A 17,647-nucleotide genomic window follows, 5' to 3' on the forward strand; every position below is an offset into this window, starting at 1 on the left:
AAGAAGAGAGAGACAACATCTCCACATGAGGGTTGCCAGATGAGGCTGATGATTTCCAGCCCAAAAAAATCTCAAAACCCGCCTGGAAGCACTAAATCGATTGATTTCTATGGCCAAACTTTTTTTTCCTTCACACGGCCTTCCTAAGCAGCCCAATTGGGCGGGAAACTGCCCAATCTGGCAACGCTGCTCCACATCCCGAGACTTGGGGTTTATATATATTCACCAGTCATGCTGATGTGGACATGTTTGGCTTTGAACAGCGAAGATGAAAGTGTCGGTTTCATTAGAGAGGAGTCTGTAACCAGGATTTAAACAGCACTTTGACACCGACAGTTATAAATTGGATTGTCTACTTTTTTTTAAGGACTCTTCTGTTCTTTAAACAGGGACATTAAGGCGTTCTTTCACTTCTCATTAAAAGTTCCTTTAGGATATTTATTCTGGGATTAATTGTCATATTGGATCAAGGCAGTTAATTGGATTTGCAGTAAGAGTTGAAATGTGTTCGTACTAACTTACGAAGCAGATTTGTACATTATGTTGGAGCCTCAATTGAAATACCACTGCTGGTGTTGTTCTGCAGGCTCGTACTAATTGCTAAATACCCAGGCTCAGACACAATCTTTTCATAACATCATAGCTATTTGTCCTTAAGTCTACGTTAATTAAAAGGCAAAGTTTCTTGTTAGTGCCATCCACTGCCCAGAATTCTTTCATTAAATTAAACGAAATAATAAAGCACAGAAAGTGTCAGGGAATGAAACTGTCTTGGGATCCGTTCTGAGATCTTTTGTGTTGAAGATGAGAATGAAAAAACTTCGATCTTCAGATTTGATGTAAGATGTTATCTCTACTTGTCCATTTATCTGACCCTATTTATCTTCTAACTGTGCTCCAAGCAATGTTGTAGCATTATCATCACTGTATACCATCCATCTTGGAGAAAGAAGAAACATCCTGACAGACTTACCTTAAATTATTACGGTATACTTTGCGCATACTTTGACGCAACCTTCACAACATCATTGCTATTTGTCCTTAAGTTTCTCTTAATTAAAAGACAAAAGTTCTTGTTAGTGCCAACGATTGCCCAAAATAGTTTCATGAATAAAAGAAAAATGATCAGCAGAAGAAAAAGACAGTAGGAGAATTAAACCATCTCATACAATCAGTTAAGAGATGTTGTGTTAAAGACAAAAAGCTTTCGATCTTCAGATTTCTGTTGAGATGTTATGTACAGTGACATGTATGGGATCAGGCAGAGTGTGGTGCGAACCTGCAACCTTTTGATTGCCAAACAGGCTTCTCTACCACCTGAGCCGCCACCACCACCCCACAAGAGTCATCAATAGTGGTGTCAACAATAATCGATTGGGCAATGCAATGCAATGCGGGGCATGGACAATTCAATTCAATGAGGGAAGTTCCAGAATCGATGCAGCAATTTTTTTAAGTTTCCATTACTTCCATGGATATTTCAGGAGCAAATGAATGTTAAATTAAATAAAAGCACTTCAAAGCATTGGAAACTGCAAGACTGATACAGAAAACAACCAATAAAATGGTGCTCAGTATCTGACTACTTGTATTGCCTCATCATGACTGATAAAACATTTGCTTTGCTTTCAGTAGAAATGTAATGCATTGCAATGCGTCGTAGAATTGAATCGAATCGAAACGCTACCTCCCAAATCGTAATCGAATCGTGAGGGCAGTGCCAATGCACACCACTAGTAATCAAGAGTTCTAGTCACGTTCCCAGCAATGCTATGGCACACATGATCACCACCACTATACCATCCATCTTGGAGAAAGAAAAACATCCTAACATCCTTACTTTGAATTATTAAATGTGCACTTCGTGCCCAATTGTACATCCCGTTCCTCGTGGGGTCAACTGTGTTATAAAAATGTTGTCTGTGCAGCTTGGTTTTGGCGCAGTGGGTAATTCATAAATAAGTGAACAGATGCACTTTGGAGGAAGAAGGACGGTCTGTACAGTCTGCAGAAACGACAGTGGGGACAGGCAGTAAAAGCTCCAAAGCCTGGACGCTATGACCATCATTAACCATAATAACACTGCATCATGAGAATTTGTTTATTATTATTTTTGTATAAAAGCTCTTAGTTGTTATATAAACAGTTTTTAACTAATTAACGGCTGAACACTATGCAATGCTGAACATTTCCCCACAATTTCTACTGCATGGATAAAGTAGCTGAGATTGGTACACAGCTTAGCTGGTTCGAGAACACCGAAATCATAATCTTCCCACAGTAACTCCCAACAAGTCTAAACCTCTGAGATGGTTAAATGGGCAAAAAAACAACATCATACTAGTAAGCTTGAAGTAGTATGATGTGTTGAAATTACATTATTAATAGTGAATTTGGAGCCAGTGTGAAACTCCGAAATGGGCTCTGCTCATAAACAGTAAGATGATCTCTGTTCTTACACTTGGCCCCAAAAAACAGTTAAGGCATAATTGGTTTTTGTGGAATAATTACCCAAAGATTCCACCCAAACAAAGTGTTTTGATGATGCATGGGTCCTCCACCAGTCTGAACCCTGGTCTATTTCCTCTCTAATTGAAGAAAAATAGACTTTTGTGTCGTACACTCTGACCAAATAGGGTCGTGTGCCCCATTAGAGAGTGTATTGACGATTTTACGTTATTGATGATTTATTGGAAGAATACATAAATGATGAAAAGAATTCAAGAGAAAATACAGACCAATTTGAGTGAGCAAGATGTGGTCTTGTCATATTTTGTTGATTTGTTGATTGTTTTCAGTAGTTGTTTTTGTTTTTGCACTACTGCAGTCTCTCAATGTTCTCTCCTAATACTGCTCGTTATCACTGGCTGTACACAGTTCACATGATTTTTTTTCATATCCTTTTTATACATGGATTCTAAATTTTTGTTTTCCCCTGGCTGCGCACAGCTCAACCTCTGATTGTTGGAAACCGCTGTCGGTCAAAAACTTAGCTCACGTGGTGGGCTGCCAGTGTCTTGCCCCTCCTCACAACACCTTGTTTAGAAACAAAAAAAACCCATGTATTGCCATTATTGCATTTCCTATATGGTCAAACAGTCCTATCCTAAGGAATCTAAGCCAACAGCACCCCCCAAAAAAATGGGAAATAGTGGCAGCCTAGATGGAAGCACTGACCACGAACAACCTCTCTCACTGCCAAGCACCTCTAAGACTTTGCATAGGAAATGTGCAGCTTCATTTTTTTCTTCCTTTCTCTCTCTCTCTCCCTCTCTCTACCTCATCATTCTTTAATGAGACTTTGATCTCGAACAGTGTGGTGCCAGCACAGCCTCCCTGCGCAATCAACCTGTAAGAATCTTCACATTAGCTGACTGGAATGTTGTAGAGAGCCCCTTGACTCTCCTGCTCACTCTAGTTCTCGCTCGTTCTCTCTCTCTCTCTCTCTCTCTCTCTCTCTTGTTCTCTCTCTCTCTCTCTCTCTCTCCCTCAGTCGCGCATGCGCTCCCTAGCTCGCTGTTCGCTCTGATCCCCACATCAGTGTCCGACAGCCGCCTCAACACTGCATCAGGACGACACACAATGAATGTTAAAAAACATGGCTGCTTCTTCAGGACGTGTTTGCGATTTCATTTAGTCTGTTTCATTCCTTTTCGTGAGATTTCCTAGAGGGCATCGAGAAACACACCTGAGGGGGAGGGACTGATTTCGTTGTCCACATCACAACGAAATCAGTCACGCCCAGGGTGTGTAGTTTTGTGTTCGTAATAAAGATCAAGTTTATCGATTCATTATGAGAAGCCAAGACGGTTGTGTATTTTGTTTCATTACCTGTCTACGGACGTGATTTATTCCGCTCTGGTCTCGGAGTCTAATTAATATTTTTGTCCTCCTCCTTCGTGTGTGTGTGTGCATGTGCGTGTGTTTGTGTTGGGATTCTTTCAGATTGCTGCTTGGCACATTTCCATAGTGTCAATTCTTTTTGCCTTGCACTCCCATTCGTTTATTTTTCATGGCTCAGTTTTTTTAATGAAGCGCCGGTGTGCAAACACTAGCAATTAATGTCTCCTCTCCGCACAAACTCCCAAACATGCCAGCCACTGAAGAGAGTTCTAAACACACACACACACACACACACACACACACACACACACACACACACACACACACACACACACACACACACACACACACACACACACACACACACACACACACACACACCTTCAAACTCACTAGCAGCAGCTAGCGGGAATTAGCATAGAAATCAAATAAAAGCCCGACTCCAGATGGCAGAAAGGGAGGGTTAGCGGAAGGAGAAGCAGGAGAGAAGAAAAAAACAAACAGTTGCAATTGTTTGATTGCTGAAGGTTTTTTTCCCCCTTCTGTTGCTCCTCTGTAAACAAGTCTGTATCCATCAGTGTTTCATTACTTCTTTTGTGCCAATTAAGGCCTCCGTATTGCCTAGTTGAGAAGCGAGCGCTTAATGCATCACTCTACTGCTTTTTAGTAATGATGTCATTTTGCCGGTGAGTGCCTGTCAGTAGAGCAGGGTTGCCAGATGTGGCTGATGATTTCCAGCCCAAAAAGTGCTCAAAACCCGCCTTGAAACACTAAATCCCACTCAATTCTATTCATTTCTATGGCCAAAAATCCACTTTTATCCGCAGACGGCCATTCTAAGCAGCCCAATTGGGCAGGAAACTGCCCAATCTGGCAACACTGCTGGAGAGAGGGCCCTGCTGTTGTGTTGTGTTGATTGCAGCTGCTCTGTTCCCCTCCCCTTTATTCCCAATCTCACTAGTGCTAATCTATCACATCATCTCCCCGCCAACTCATTTTCCACCCTCGACTGTAGATTGACCTTGTTGAGATTTTTCCCATGTGTTTTTTTAAATATGTGGTTTAGTTAAAAAATGAGACGTTTGAGTTTCTCACAACAATGAAAGAGTCACCTTGTCAATGTCAAGCGAATGTGTGCCATTTGCCTCTATCGACTGTAGATTGAACTTGTTGAGATTTTATCCATATGTTTCATGCATATGTTTTCAAAGATGCTGCTAAGTTAATAATATAAAGTTTCTGTTAGCATTGGACGTATCATAGCAATTGTAAGTGAATGTGTACCAAGGACACATTTGACTTGGAAGTGGTGAAAACATGCGGTGGTAGTGCTTTTTCTGTGCAGTTATAATGTGGGGTTGTCTGGCCAAAGTGCACACAGGCCATGCAATGCAATTTTTGCTAACACTTAACTTGACGCCAGCAACGACATGTCGGTGTCATAACGCAGTCATGGACGTGTCATAATTATGTAAATGTCATGAACATTTTGCGACAGTTGTCATTATGTGACATCTGGTTATGGTAAAGACAGTCCAAACAATGTCAACTTGTCATGACCATAAAGCATTTATGACGTTGACATTATGTTTATGTCTTGTCCATGAGTGTCAAAACAGTATCTCGACCCAGTCACGTCCTGCATATGACGTGGGTGCCAAGTCAAGTGTTGGCCAATTTTTAAGTAATTATTTTTCCATTTTTAGTTTTTGATGGCTAGTGCCTATCAGGAGCGGGGGCCTTGCATTTTTTCCCCACATTTTTTCAGGAAAGGTTTTCACCGTACACCCACTGCACTGTGGTGAGTTGTTTTTAGTGGAATACCTCGACTTAGTGACTCACGGTGTGCCTGGGCCTCAGGCTAGTGTGGTGGTGTGTGTTGTATTGTGTTTTTATGATGCATGACGTGTGTGCATCTGTTTCCACAGGCTACCATGAATGCCCGGTCACAAAGGATCCTGGACTGCGGCTCCTCCACACAGTCGGCCCCCGCCAGCCCCACCAGCAAAGGCACGCACATACACCAAGCTGGGTGAGTAGTACACCCATGAGTCCCTCATCCTCATTCAGACTCACACAATCAACACTGCAAACGGGGTGCAGAATGCAGAGAGGGAACACAACTCGCAACACTACACAACCAGGGCGGTATGCTCAGAACCTCGCTCAGCAGTAAACCAGGACCCCGTTTCTTGAAAGCATCGTTGCTAACCAGTTAGCAACTTGGTTGGTTGTCAATGGGAAATTGCTTTGCGTTCAAGTAAGTTGCTCACTTAGCAGCAACGTTGTCGAGAAATGCACCCCAGGTGAAGTTCACCTTGAGGTAGTAGTCAATCACATAATCAAAGAGCCTGGAGTCCTCATTTTCCTAACTAAATGATGCCTGCAGGTGTATCTATTAGTGTGTTTGCCACGTCCTGTATGTTAACGATGTTAACTGGTTTGTCACTTAACCATGTCCTAAGTATACTCCTCAGATGTGTATCAGTTACAACAGTTGTTATTAGCGGCCAACACCACCAGTTTTGGCAAGTGTCACCCATAGTTTAGACCCACCTCCTGCTCCCCTCTTTGTGTTCTCTGGTTATACTATGTTCCATATTCTGATTTATACACTGAAATCTACACCATGATCGTATTCTCGTCTACTGCTCCTTTTTTTGGCCCAATACACACACCACCACCACTACATTACACTATACCTTAGTCACAACAATAGTTGATAGTTACCAGCACTCTTGTTTTGCCTGGTTTTCCACATATTTTAGACCCATCTCCTGCTCCCCTGTCTGTGGTCTCCTTTTTCACCCAAACACCCATTACCATTTGTCCTGCCACTACTACGACAGTCAAAAAAAGTTGAGGCGCACACAAGGCTTGCAGGTTCAAAAAGTGTATTGTGGCCGACAAATTACAAAAGTACTGGAGACACTGATAATGGACTAGGTCCGAAACGATTGTAGCTCCAGATATTTTCTGTTGACTTCTTTTGTTAATTTGTCGACCACAATATACTTTTTGAACCTGCAAGCCTTGTGTGCTCATCTTTGTTTGACTGTCCTAGTATCACTATTTTTGCTGAGCAGTCGCACCAAGCAACAAGCGATTCTAAGTTAAGGCGCAGACACCAACTCTCTTTGTTTCCTTCCACTACTACCAAAGATTTTTTTTTTCCTTTTGGCTCACGCATACGTGGAAAGGTTATTCAGTTGATTGTTTTGCATGGTTTGCTTGACAAATGCAGTAACATCTGCCCTTTGTTGTTATATTGCATTTAGTATCACCACCACAACTACCATAGACCCACCACCACCACCCCATCTTTTGCATTTTGCTGCTCCTGCTTATATTGACCGGTGCTGCAATAAATTGTGTGTTTTCTGAAAAAGTCGAATGACGCTGCTACTTTCTGAGCTGGACCCTCCTCCTCCTCCTCCTCCTCCTCTTCTTTCTCCACCTCTTCTTCTAAAAAGACCCACCACCACCACCCCATCTTTTGCATTTTGCTGCTCCTGCTTATGTTGACCGGTGCTGCAATAAATTGTGTGTTTTCTGAAAAAGTCGAATGACGCTGCTACTTTCTACTAAAGCATGTTGTATGTATGCGTAGTGTAGTGCGTCCCACAGTTCCAGCTCATCTCAGGAGCCCCGCACTCAATCCCCTATGCCATCATTTGAAAAGAACCTCCACCCCATCTTTTGCATTTCGCTACTCCTGCTTAAGTTGATCAGTGCTGCTGTAAATGGTGCTGTTTTCCTGACGCTGCCATTCTCTGCTCTGCATGTTGTGTTGTATGTCCGTATGTTAGTGCGCCCCACAGATCCAAACGCTCTTCATCTCCTTCCAGTGGCTCGCCACCCATGCCCAGCGCCAGCAGCTCCAGCCTGACCAACGAGGTGCCCAAGCCCCCCGCCCGCGACTCCTCCGGAGGCGCCCCGCCACCCTCCTCCTCGGCCTCCTCCTCCACCTCCACCGTCACCGGCACGGCCGCGCGGCCCCCCTACACGCCAACGCTGGGCGGCCAGGCGCCACACTCGCACCAGTTCCCACGCACGCGCAAGATGTTCGACAAGGGGCCAGAACATGTAAGAGTCGCCAGGATCATGTTGGACCACCGTCTCCTTCTTTTCTTTCTCCTCCCTCTTCTGTTTCTTCTTCCTTCCTGACTTCATTCACTTCTTCCTTCTCTTTCTTACTCCTTCTTCTCCTCCTCCTCCTCCTACTCTTTCTTCTCCTCCTCCTCCTCCTCATCTTCCTCCTCATCTACCTTCTCCTCTTCTTCCTCTTCCTCCACCTCTTCCTTATCTTGCTCCTCCTCCTCTTCCCCCTCTTTTTTCTCCTCCTCCTCCTCCCTCTCTCAGGATTGTTGGTGGAGAAGCTGCCAATGAAAGCTGTTGTTTCTGTTGACTATTTGTTGAAGACCACCTCGAACCTCAAAACCTACTCTCCCACTTAATCCCATTTTTTCTCCTCCTCTTCCTCCCCTAGCTTCCTCCTCCTCCTATTCCCTCCTTCTACTCCTCCTCTTCTTAGCCTTTTTGATACAGAAGCCACAGAGAAAAGTTCTTGTTGCTGTTTATTGATGTTAATGTTGCTTGCTGGTGTTTCTTGCTGGCTCTGCCGCAGCTGTGTGTGTGAAACAAAGAGGGCAACAGCACTTATGTAATCTGATACAAAGCCAACTGAATTCTGTCTACTGAAGGCGTGTGTGCGTGTGCGTGTGTATGTGTGTGTGTGTGTGCAAGCGAGCGAGCATACGTGTGTTGAAAGAAAACTCCATCTACAAGCTCCTCTGCTCTCTCTCTCTCTCTCTCTCCCTCTTTCTCTCTCTCTCTCTCTCTCTCTCTCTCTCTCTCTCTCTCTCTCTCTCTCTCTCTCTCTCTCTCTCTCTCTCTCTCTCTCTCTCTCTCTCTCTCACGCACCCACACACATACACACTGCAGATGGTTGCTGCTGCTGCTGTACTACAATAATAAGCAGACTGTTTATGTGGCCATTGATTTTCAATGTGCTGCCATTTTCCTGAAGGTCAAGGGGAGAGGTGTTTTTGACAAATCATTTTCTTTTCCGACATTTGCAATAACAATATACCGACTCATACCTCTCTCTCTCTCCCTCTTTCTCTCTCTCTCTCTCTCTCTCTCTCTCTCTCTCTCTCTCTCTCTCTCTCTCTCTCTCTCTCCTCTTTCTCTCTCTCTCTCTCTCTCTCCTCTTTCTCCTCTTTCTCTCTCTCCCTCTCTCTCTCTCTCTCTCTCTCCTCTTTCTCTCTCCCTCTCGCCGACTTCCTCTCTTTCACTCCCCTTCCCCTGCGTGCGTGCGTGCGTGCCTGCATCTGATCTTTGACCTCACTGTATCGCTCTCATCTCTCTGATTCCATCTCAATCCTTTCTTTTCTCACTTCCTTCCCCTCTCTCTCTCTCTCTCCCTCTCTCTCTCTCCCTCTCTCTCTCTCTCTCTGTTCATCTCTGGTATGTATTTCTGTTTCTTGTCATTTAACCAGGTTGAACTCTGTTTTTTTCTGTATGTGTGTGTGTTTGTGTCACCATGTCATCTTCTTGTCCATCAGTGTTGGGTATCGCTACTTTTGAAAGTAGTCAGTTATGTTACTACGTTAATATCAATTAAAAGTAATCCGTTATGTTACTACGTTACCCATTAATAAAAGCAACGCGTTAGAGTGCTTGTGCGTTACCAACAATTAAAACTTGTTACTTGTAACGCGTTACTCCCAACACTGTTGTCCATGTCCCTGGATATCCCATGATCCTCTCTGTCCTCTGTTGACCAGGGGGCGGGAGAGGATGGTGACGAGCCGACGCCCCACAAGAACTACATGCAGACCATGCAGACGGGCCTCTGCGACTGGAGTGCCAAGTACTTCGCCCAGCCCGTCATGAAGGTAAACGCGCACACACGCACACACGCACACACACACACACACACACAAACACACACACACACAAACACACACACACACACACACACACACAGACAGACACACACACAGACGCAGACACAGACGCAGACACAGACACACAGGGTAGCAGAGCGGTCAATACCGACTTCTTCAGAATGTAAAAAAAAAACCTCTTCCATTATTCCTTGTGCCCAGGGCCGCTGACAGTTTTTTGCTGGGCCCAGGACAAGATCACCTGAAAGGGCCCACCATCCAATACATAGAATGTAATGGAAACCCAATTTTGGGCCCTCTCTCTCGCTGGGACCGGGACAAATGACCCCTTTGTCGTCGTCGCCCCCCCCCCCCCTGTGGGCTTCCCTGCTTGTACCTTGTTCTCCTTAATGCAGGTGATTTGGGTAATTAGTCCATCTACTTGACTGATCATTCGTGTGATAATTAGGTTCAGCTGATTCAGGAACAAGAACAAGGGTCGATCGAAACATGCAGCTTGGCTTTAAACTCCCCAAGGGCAGGGTGGACTGAGCACTACTTGTTTTGCCTGTTTTGTTTGTTTGTTTATTTGTTTGTTTGGTTTTTAGATGCGTCCCAGCATCTCTATAAGAGGGTCTGTCCGTCCGCTGTCCGTCCGTCCGTCCGTCCGCCCGTCCGTCCGTCCGTCCGTCCGTCCGTCTGAAACGCATTCCTTGTCTGAAACGCTGTCTTGTCTGAAACGCTGTCTGAAACGCGTTCCTTCCTGTGTCCACAAGGCGGAGGCAGAGAGGCATTTTGGCCTGGAGCGAATGTGTGTCAAAACGTATACGATATGTTACCAAACCGGCAAGGCTAAGCTGATTGCATTGTGAGACAACTGAGGGGTGCATTCAATTTTCAGCATTGTTTTGCGTTTGGACAGTGGTAGGCAACTTCGTTCCTTCTCCACAGCACACCAACACCACTGTGAGTGTCACTTAATGTTCACGGTCTTGTGATAGGCCTACACTTCGGCTGACAGTGTCGCATTGTGCAGCTATTTTGGTTCATCAGAATGGAAATTAACGATTTACAAGTCGGCAGGCAGTATTTCACACAGATGTTTGTGCTCGGATAGAGGGGCGTTAGCATTGCATAACGCTCCACGACATGGAGCCGTAATAAGTTCACAGGCGCCCAGCAGCGCTACAGCACTTCCTCTAAACGCGAGTTTGCAAACATTCTGCCACTACGTTTCAGTGAGTAGTCAGTGTTCTCGAACTAGTAGACAGATGGGCCATTTGCATTTCACATACGCTGTGTTACTGTTGTTCTCGGGCATATTGCAAGGGAGAACGCTCCACGACATGGAGCCGTAATAAGTTCACAGGCGACCAGCAGCGCTACAGCTCTTCCTCTAAACGTGAGTTTGCAAACATTCTGCCACTACGTTTCAGCGAGTAGTCAGTGTTCTCGAACTAGTAGACAGATGGGCCATTTGCATTTCACATACGCTGTGTTACTGATGTTCTCGGGCATATTGTAAGGGAGAGTCGTTTTCTGCTGGCGCTCAGAGAGAGCACGGGACAGAACGCGTCTTTTGCTTCGTTTGCAGTCGTATGCATTTGGTAAACTCTGCCACTGAAGCTCACTGCTTTGTGCCTTGACGGTAAAAAGCTGGCATTGAAAATTAAGCGCACAATGCATCCAAAGTGTGAACCCATAGCGCATGATTCACCCAAACGGTTTTATTTATTTATTAGGCTATTTGGCGATGTTTAGTTTCTTTCCCACATGCACATGACGCTGAAATGGCGTGATAGCCTACTAAAGGTTGATAAATAACCTAGTACTAATAATATCTGGTAATTTGTAATGTAGCCACTTGATCTATGTGAAATTTGAAATTAGATGCTTCTTTTCCAAATCCAAGCATGATGACCTTATTATAGTCTAAACTGCAAAATACAAAGCTTTGTCTCGTCATTTCACTGCCTGCCACATTATGTGGAGTTTCCATGGGCAATAGGCTATGACCAATAAACAAAAAGCACATCCTCAGAGGGGGGTGGGCGTTGACAGGTTAGGAGGAGGCCAGCGGGGCGTTTTGGGGGGGAAAAAGGTTGGAACTGGCATAGAGGGACGCATCTGTTGTCCGCCTGTCAGCCTTGTTTTATTTGTCATTACTTTGTTCAGATCTTCACCTCTTTTTCATCTGTAGTTGTAGAGTTGAGAGAGTATCCTGAAGAAATGTAAAGATGCATTGTGTAATATTCTTAGTAGTTAATTTCCAGAATAAGAATTGTCTTGTTAGTACTGTCCTGTCTATTTGCCAGCCTTGCTGGTGGTGTGCTCAAATGAGCTACCGTCAAGATGAGCTACGAACACACTTCACTAGCGCCCCCTAGGAGTTTTGGCTATGTTAACAGCCTATTTGGACGAAGCAGCCCATATCGACAGGACAGTGCACTTTTCCGCAGGTATTTTGTTTCTAAATGTCTTGTTTCTAGATGCTAGATGTCTGATCAATGTGCAACCCCCTCAAGCATCAGCTCCCCTCGTCCCTGGTCTCGACGGGGTAGAGAGTGGAGTTAGCTGTGGAGCTCTGCTAATTGGCAGCCCGGACAGCCGGCCCATGCTGTCATTAATAATGCACTGCTGGAGGATCAGGGAGAAATCTTTGTTAGCGATTTGAGTGTATGTGCGCATACACTCACTCACACATAGTTTAGGATTGTGTCACACACACACACACACACACACACATGTACACACACAGCTGCACCCATACACACACACACACACACACACACACTCCCACTCAAATGCACACTCAGATATAAAAAAACACTGTCCAACAGTGCAGTGCAAGTTCAGAGGCTGTGTCAAAAGTGCTTGCGTTTGCATATGCATGCGCACTCAGTGAGATGATCCATCTGATCTGTTCATCAGCTTCGTGACTCTGCAAAGGTGGTCGGTGCTAAGTGGAGTTGTGCTCATCATAGCCTCCACAGGTCTTTCCCCTGAAGGCAAGGCTGGGGCGGGGTTGTGTTTTAATAATGAAGACCGACAGTGCCAGTGTTCATGTTTGGAAATCAAAGTGCTGCCCCCTTTGATGCGGGGGCGTCGGACGTACTGTACCAGTGTTTCGCCTTGAGGAGTTGTGTGATGATAAGACGACAAGGCGTCACTTGATTGCCTTTGTCACGCAACAGAGTTAAAAAGGCAGACTCGGTTGTCCCTTGTGGGTGCACCGTGCGTGCCGAAGAGGACGTGAGGTTGTGTTGTGCTCGACAGAAGACCTTGGCTTGCACTCACGTCCATGGGGCATGACAGCCCAGCGGTCTCGAGTCTTGCTAGAGAGCCCTTTCTTGTCAAGTCAGAGGAAGCTTGAGGTCGAGGTCAACGGGTTTCATAGTCAGCGGGAGCGATGCGCACAAGAAACAATATCTCCACTGACAACACACAGGATTGTGTGCAGTGGAGCGTTGAATATCTAAACTTGAAAGGGCATGTTTTGCTATGCATCGACACATAATGGTGGCCAAACCGTAGGAATGTGTCGCCTTGCAGCCGCGAATGCATCCCAATATGTCGACTGTGTAAGAACCCTAGAGGCCACTCATCTCAACCCGACTCTCTCAGCGGAAGACTTTGAGCTCACGTCCATGGGTCCTGGTGGCAAAAGTCTGGAGTCTTGCCTTGCCTTGCCTTGAGTCCTTCCTTGTCAACTCAGAAGAAGCTTGAGGCCAACTTTAAGATGGGTTTAAGCATTCAACATTTTCTCCGCCGAATAGAATTGTGTGCATCGACGTGTCCAGTATCAAAAATTCAAAGGAAGTGACAAGTGAACCGTGGCGGTGTATAACCTTGTGGCCGCATATCGATGCGTCTACCATTTATTGCCTCTCAGGCTTCCCATCCCAACTTGAATTTGTCAGCTGAAGACCTTGTGCTCACGTCCATGGCTCCTTCTGACAGTAGCAGTCTTGAGTATCGCTGCAGTCCTTTCTTGTCAACTCTAAAGAAACTGAAGGTCAACTCCAAGGCGGGTTACACTGTCCAAGTGCTTAAGCATCGACCCCACTGACAAAAGCACAGTGTTGTTCCTGATCATCAGAGTAGTAAGACATTGAAAGGACTCGTTTTGGACATGGTGGGATAAGTGCGTTGAGATGAGGGGTCTTACATAGTCAATGCATCAGTATGCCTTCGTGGCCGCAAGGCTACGTTCTGGTAGCCATTAGGCGCTTTTCCACTGCCGGTTTTCTGGTAGGCCTACAGCGCGACTCGGCCGCCACTTTTTGCTTTTCGATTGGGCATGACACGAAGGCATACTGATGCATTGACTATGTAAGACCCTTGAGGCCCTCGGATCCTCCAGCAACAGTGAATCTTGAGTCCTTACTTGTTAACTGGGACAAAGTTTTAGGTCAGCTCTTATGCCTCGGTCACATACGTGCGTGCATCAGCTGTGTTGCGTTGTTTTCCCAATCCGCCCTGGCTGATGACACTTGTTGCTGACTGGCTCCATTGCGTCGCCTTTAATGAAAATACCTCTTGTCAAGAAGTTGACAAATCAACTTTTGACAGATCACGCATTTCTTTCTCTCTGTGGACCTACGTGGGTCGCTTTGACGGCATATCTGTCAAACACACCTTGTCCGTCATTCTACTTTGACACATGTGTGCATGTGTGTTGACCCACTGTTAAGCTTCTGAGGTCAACATCCTCCCCTTCCATACCACCCCACCTCCATCCCTTCACCCCCCCACCCCACCCCCCCGTTCCACTCTGTTGCACCTGTCCCACCCTTCATCCATACCTCACTCTCAGTGGAGGAAGAGGAGGGAGGAGGGGGAGAGGCCTGTGTCAGCGTTGTCGTCTTCTCCTTCACAAGGCAGCGGCTGACTCTGTCAACTTTAGATGTTGTGGCTGCAGTGAGCCTTTGCGTTCTTCCCGACTCCGAAACAAGCTTTCTTCAAGTAGAGCAGAGCGAAGAGAAATAGAGAGAGAGAGTGCGAGCGAGCGAGAAGAAGAAGAGAGGGGGGGAGTAGAGAGAGATGCTGCGTTGCAGTATTTTTCAGTGCTCCCTATAAACTCTCTTTTATTATCGCCGACCACAGCTCACCCTGCTTCCCCCTACGTCTCTCGCTCACCCCCCCGCCCCGTATAGCTCTCTCTCTCTCTCGCTCTCTCTCTCTCTCTCTCTCTCTCTCTCTCTCTCTCTCTCTCTAGTTCTTTCTGTCTAGCTCTCTCTCCATCTCTCTCTATCGTTCTATCTATTTCTCTCACTATCGCTTTATCTATCTATTTCTCTCTATCTCTCTCTCTCTCTCTCTCCCTCTCGCCCACTTGCTCACTCGCTTCCTCGCTCGCCCACCAAACCCGCCCACTACCACCGCCACACAGGTTATAGTGGATGCCTCTCTCTCTCTCTCTCTCTCTCTCTCTCTCTCTCTCTCTCTCTCTCTCTCTCTCTCTCTCTCTCTCTCTCTCTCTCTCTCTATCTATCTATCTATCTATCGATCTATCTATTTTTCTCTCCCCCCCCATCTCTCTCTCTCTCTCGCCCACTTGCTCACCCGCCCACTACCACCGCCACACAGGTTATAGTGGATGCCTCTCTCTCTCTCTCTCTCTCTCTCTCTCTCTCTCTCTCTCTCTCTCTCTCGCCCACTTGCTCACTCGTTTCTACCGCCGCCACGCAGGTTAATAGCGGATGCCTGTGTCAGCACAGCAGCAGCAGCGACTCGAGTCGTGGGCCAGAGTACGGATGGCTGGCTGCCCTTAATTGGTTTACTTGTTTATTGTTTGTTTGTGTTGATGTGTGTGGATGGGTTTAAGCCAGCTTATATCAACAATCTCCAAGAAGAAAACCCATTTAAGTGACTCCTCAGATGATAAGAGGGATGAGATGGAAGGGTAGCATATGGCTGTGTGCGTGTGTACGTGCAGGCTCGTGCGTGAGCGAATGAGTGTGTGTGTGTGTGCGTGTGCGTGTGCGTGTGTGTGTGCGCGCGTGCGTGCGTGCGTGCGTGCGTGCGTGTGTGCGCCTTTCTGCGCAGGGGTCCATATGCATGTGATGAAGTGGTGAGTGTTACGGTTTTCAGCTTCTGTGCGTGTGAGTGCTGGTGTGTGTATGCGCTGTGTGTAAGTATGAACAGTTCATAATTCCTCTGGTAGAAACAGTTTAGAAGGAGATATTATTTCCAGTTCCTTCTCTCTGCATCTCAGGGCCTGTGGAAGTAGGGAAACGATTTATGTGTTTGGGACTACGAATGCATGCGAATGTCTGACTTTGAGCACAAGTGTCTTTTATTCTGGAAACAAATACACTAAGGAGATCATGTTCTATAAGTTGTATTTGGATTTTTCTATTGTTACAATGAGATTAAACAAAAAGGGCAAAAATGACAAAGACAACAATGTTAGCCCCCTGGTCATTAATAGTCAATACGGTGCCATTTATGAACCAAAGCTGACAACTAGCTGACAACTGACAGCTGCTTGTATTTACTTCATGAATACTTTTGACTCTGGCTTTCTGTGGTGGCTGAGATAATATATACAGGTATAACACTGGTTTTGTTTGTGCTTTTTCACATGCGCTGTGTTGTCTTTGTGTAGGGAGAACGCTGATGTACTAACAGACGCCCATTATTTTATTTGCCTGCTTTGGAAACAAAAGGTTTGGTGCTCTCACATACACTCTGTGTGTTCTATTTGTGTAGCCAGAGCGAGCAGTCGTGTTTTCGTCTGTGCTCGCGGTACATATCGTATTAGTGGAAAGCAATGCATATTCTCACACAGCTTTTTTTGGTCACAAAACGTGTTTTCTCACATGCACTCTGTGTTGGTCTGTGTCGTTGTATGCATCATGCACCACGTCAGCAAGGATGGCTGAGGAAGAAGCTTGAGGGCAATCAGAACCTGCTATATGGAGATATCAGACTTTATCACTTTTTATAACATATTAACAGCTTTTTGTGTGAAGCAAGTCCTTTTTTTAAATGTCTGAAATGGAAACAAAAAGTTTGTTCTCACCTGCACAAACCTAATATTTCATGGAAAGTAAGAGTTTGTTTGGTCTCTGCTTGCTTGCGTTATCAAATTAACATGGTGGCTGGGTGGTGATCCTATTTTGTGTGCTCACATTAGAGAATATTGTGTGTGTCCACCCAACATTGTTGTGTGTTCGTAAAAGTTTTCGTCAATGCTTGCTGCCTTATTTAACATTGGCATTGGTGGCTACAGAACCCTCAGTCATGTTTTTTCGTGTGTGGAGCAAGCACCAATGTGTTTTTTACACACACATTATTTTTGTGTGTCTGTATTGAATACATGTGAATTGTTCTCTACATTATATTCTCTGGTTTATTTAATCGTGTGGTAGGAACAGCTGTACATAGAATCAGTGTTGCCAGATTGGGCCGGTGCCCGCCCAATTGGGCTACTTGGGATGAGCGTCTGCGGGTACAAACGGGAAAAATTGGCCATTTGCCGTTTTTTTTTCCCCAGCCATTTTGGGCCCATAGAAGTCAATGTAATTTGTTGATTTTGGGCGGAACTTAGCGCATTTTGGCGGTTTTTGAGAAGCTTTTGGGCGGGATTTGGTCAGACACATGGCAACACTGCATAGAACTGCTGTGTATAAAGGCATCACACTTGTTTTCTGCTGGTGTTTAAAACAAAAAAGAAACAGTGTGTGTTCGGCCTGCTTTTTTGGTCAACAAAACATGTGTTCTTGCATGCACTCTGTGTTTTCGCCGTCTGTGTTTTCGCAATGCTGTGCTGTTGTACATATCACATTAGCGTAGCTGAGGGGCCCTCAGTAATGGATGCCAGTGAGCTTGGAGATGAGAGGAGCGGAGGGAGGGAGGGAGGGGCCCGGGAGAGGCCGAGGGCCACGTGTTACTTACTACTCGGCTGC

General features: G+C 45.6%; 1 protein-coding gene across 4 annotated transcripts in view; it reads left to right on the forward strand.

Annotated features, from left to right (window-relative positions):
* rptor (regulatory associated protein of MTOR, complex 1) overlaps positions 1–17,647 on the forward strand; it is a 361,851-nt gene that overhangs the window by 298,624 nt on the left and 45,580 nt on the right. For 2 of the 4 annotated variants that reach the window (XM_063201318.1, XM_063201331.1), the window contains exons 23-25: positions 5,772–5,875; positions 7,692–7,929; positions 9,633–9,743. In XM_063201318.1, coding sequence (XP_063057388.1) covers positions 5,772–5,875; positions 7,692–7,929; positions 9,633–9,743 — 453 coding nt within the window. Of the gene's footprint in view, positions 1–5,771; positions 5,876–7,652; positions 7,930–9,632; positions 9,744–17,647 lie in introns of all 4 variants that reach the window. The other 2 variants (XM_063201308.1, XM_063201324.1) reach the window with 1 other exon arrangement.

This window comes from Engraulis encrasicolus, chromosome 1, assembly GCF_034702125.1.
Source record: "Engraulis encrasicolus isolate BLACKSEA-1 chromosome 1, IST_EnEncr_1.0, whole genome shotgun sequence".
NCBI classification, from domain to species: Eukaryota; Metazoa; Chordata; class Actinopteri; order Clupeiformes; family Engraulidae; genus Engraulis; species Engraulis encrasicolus.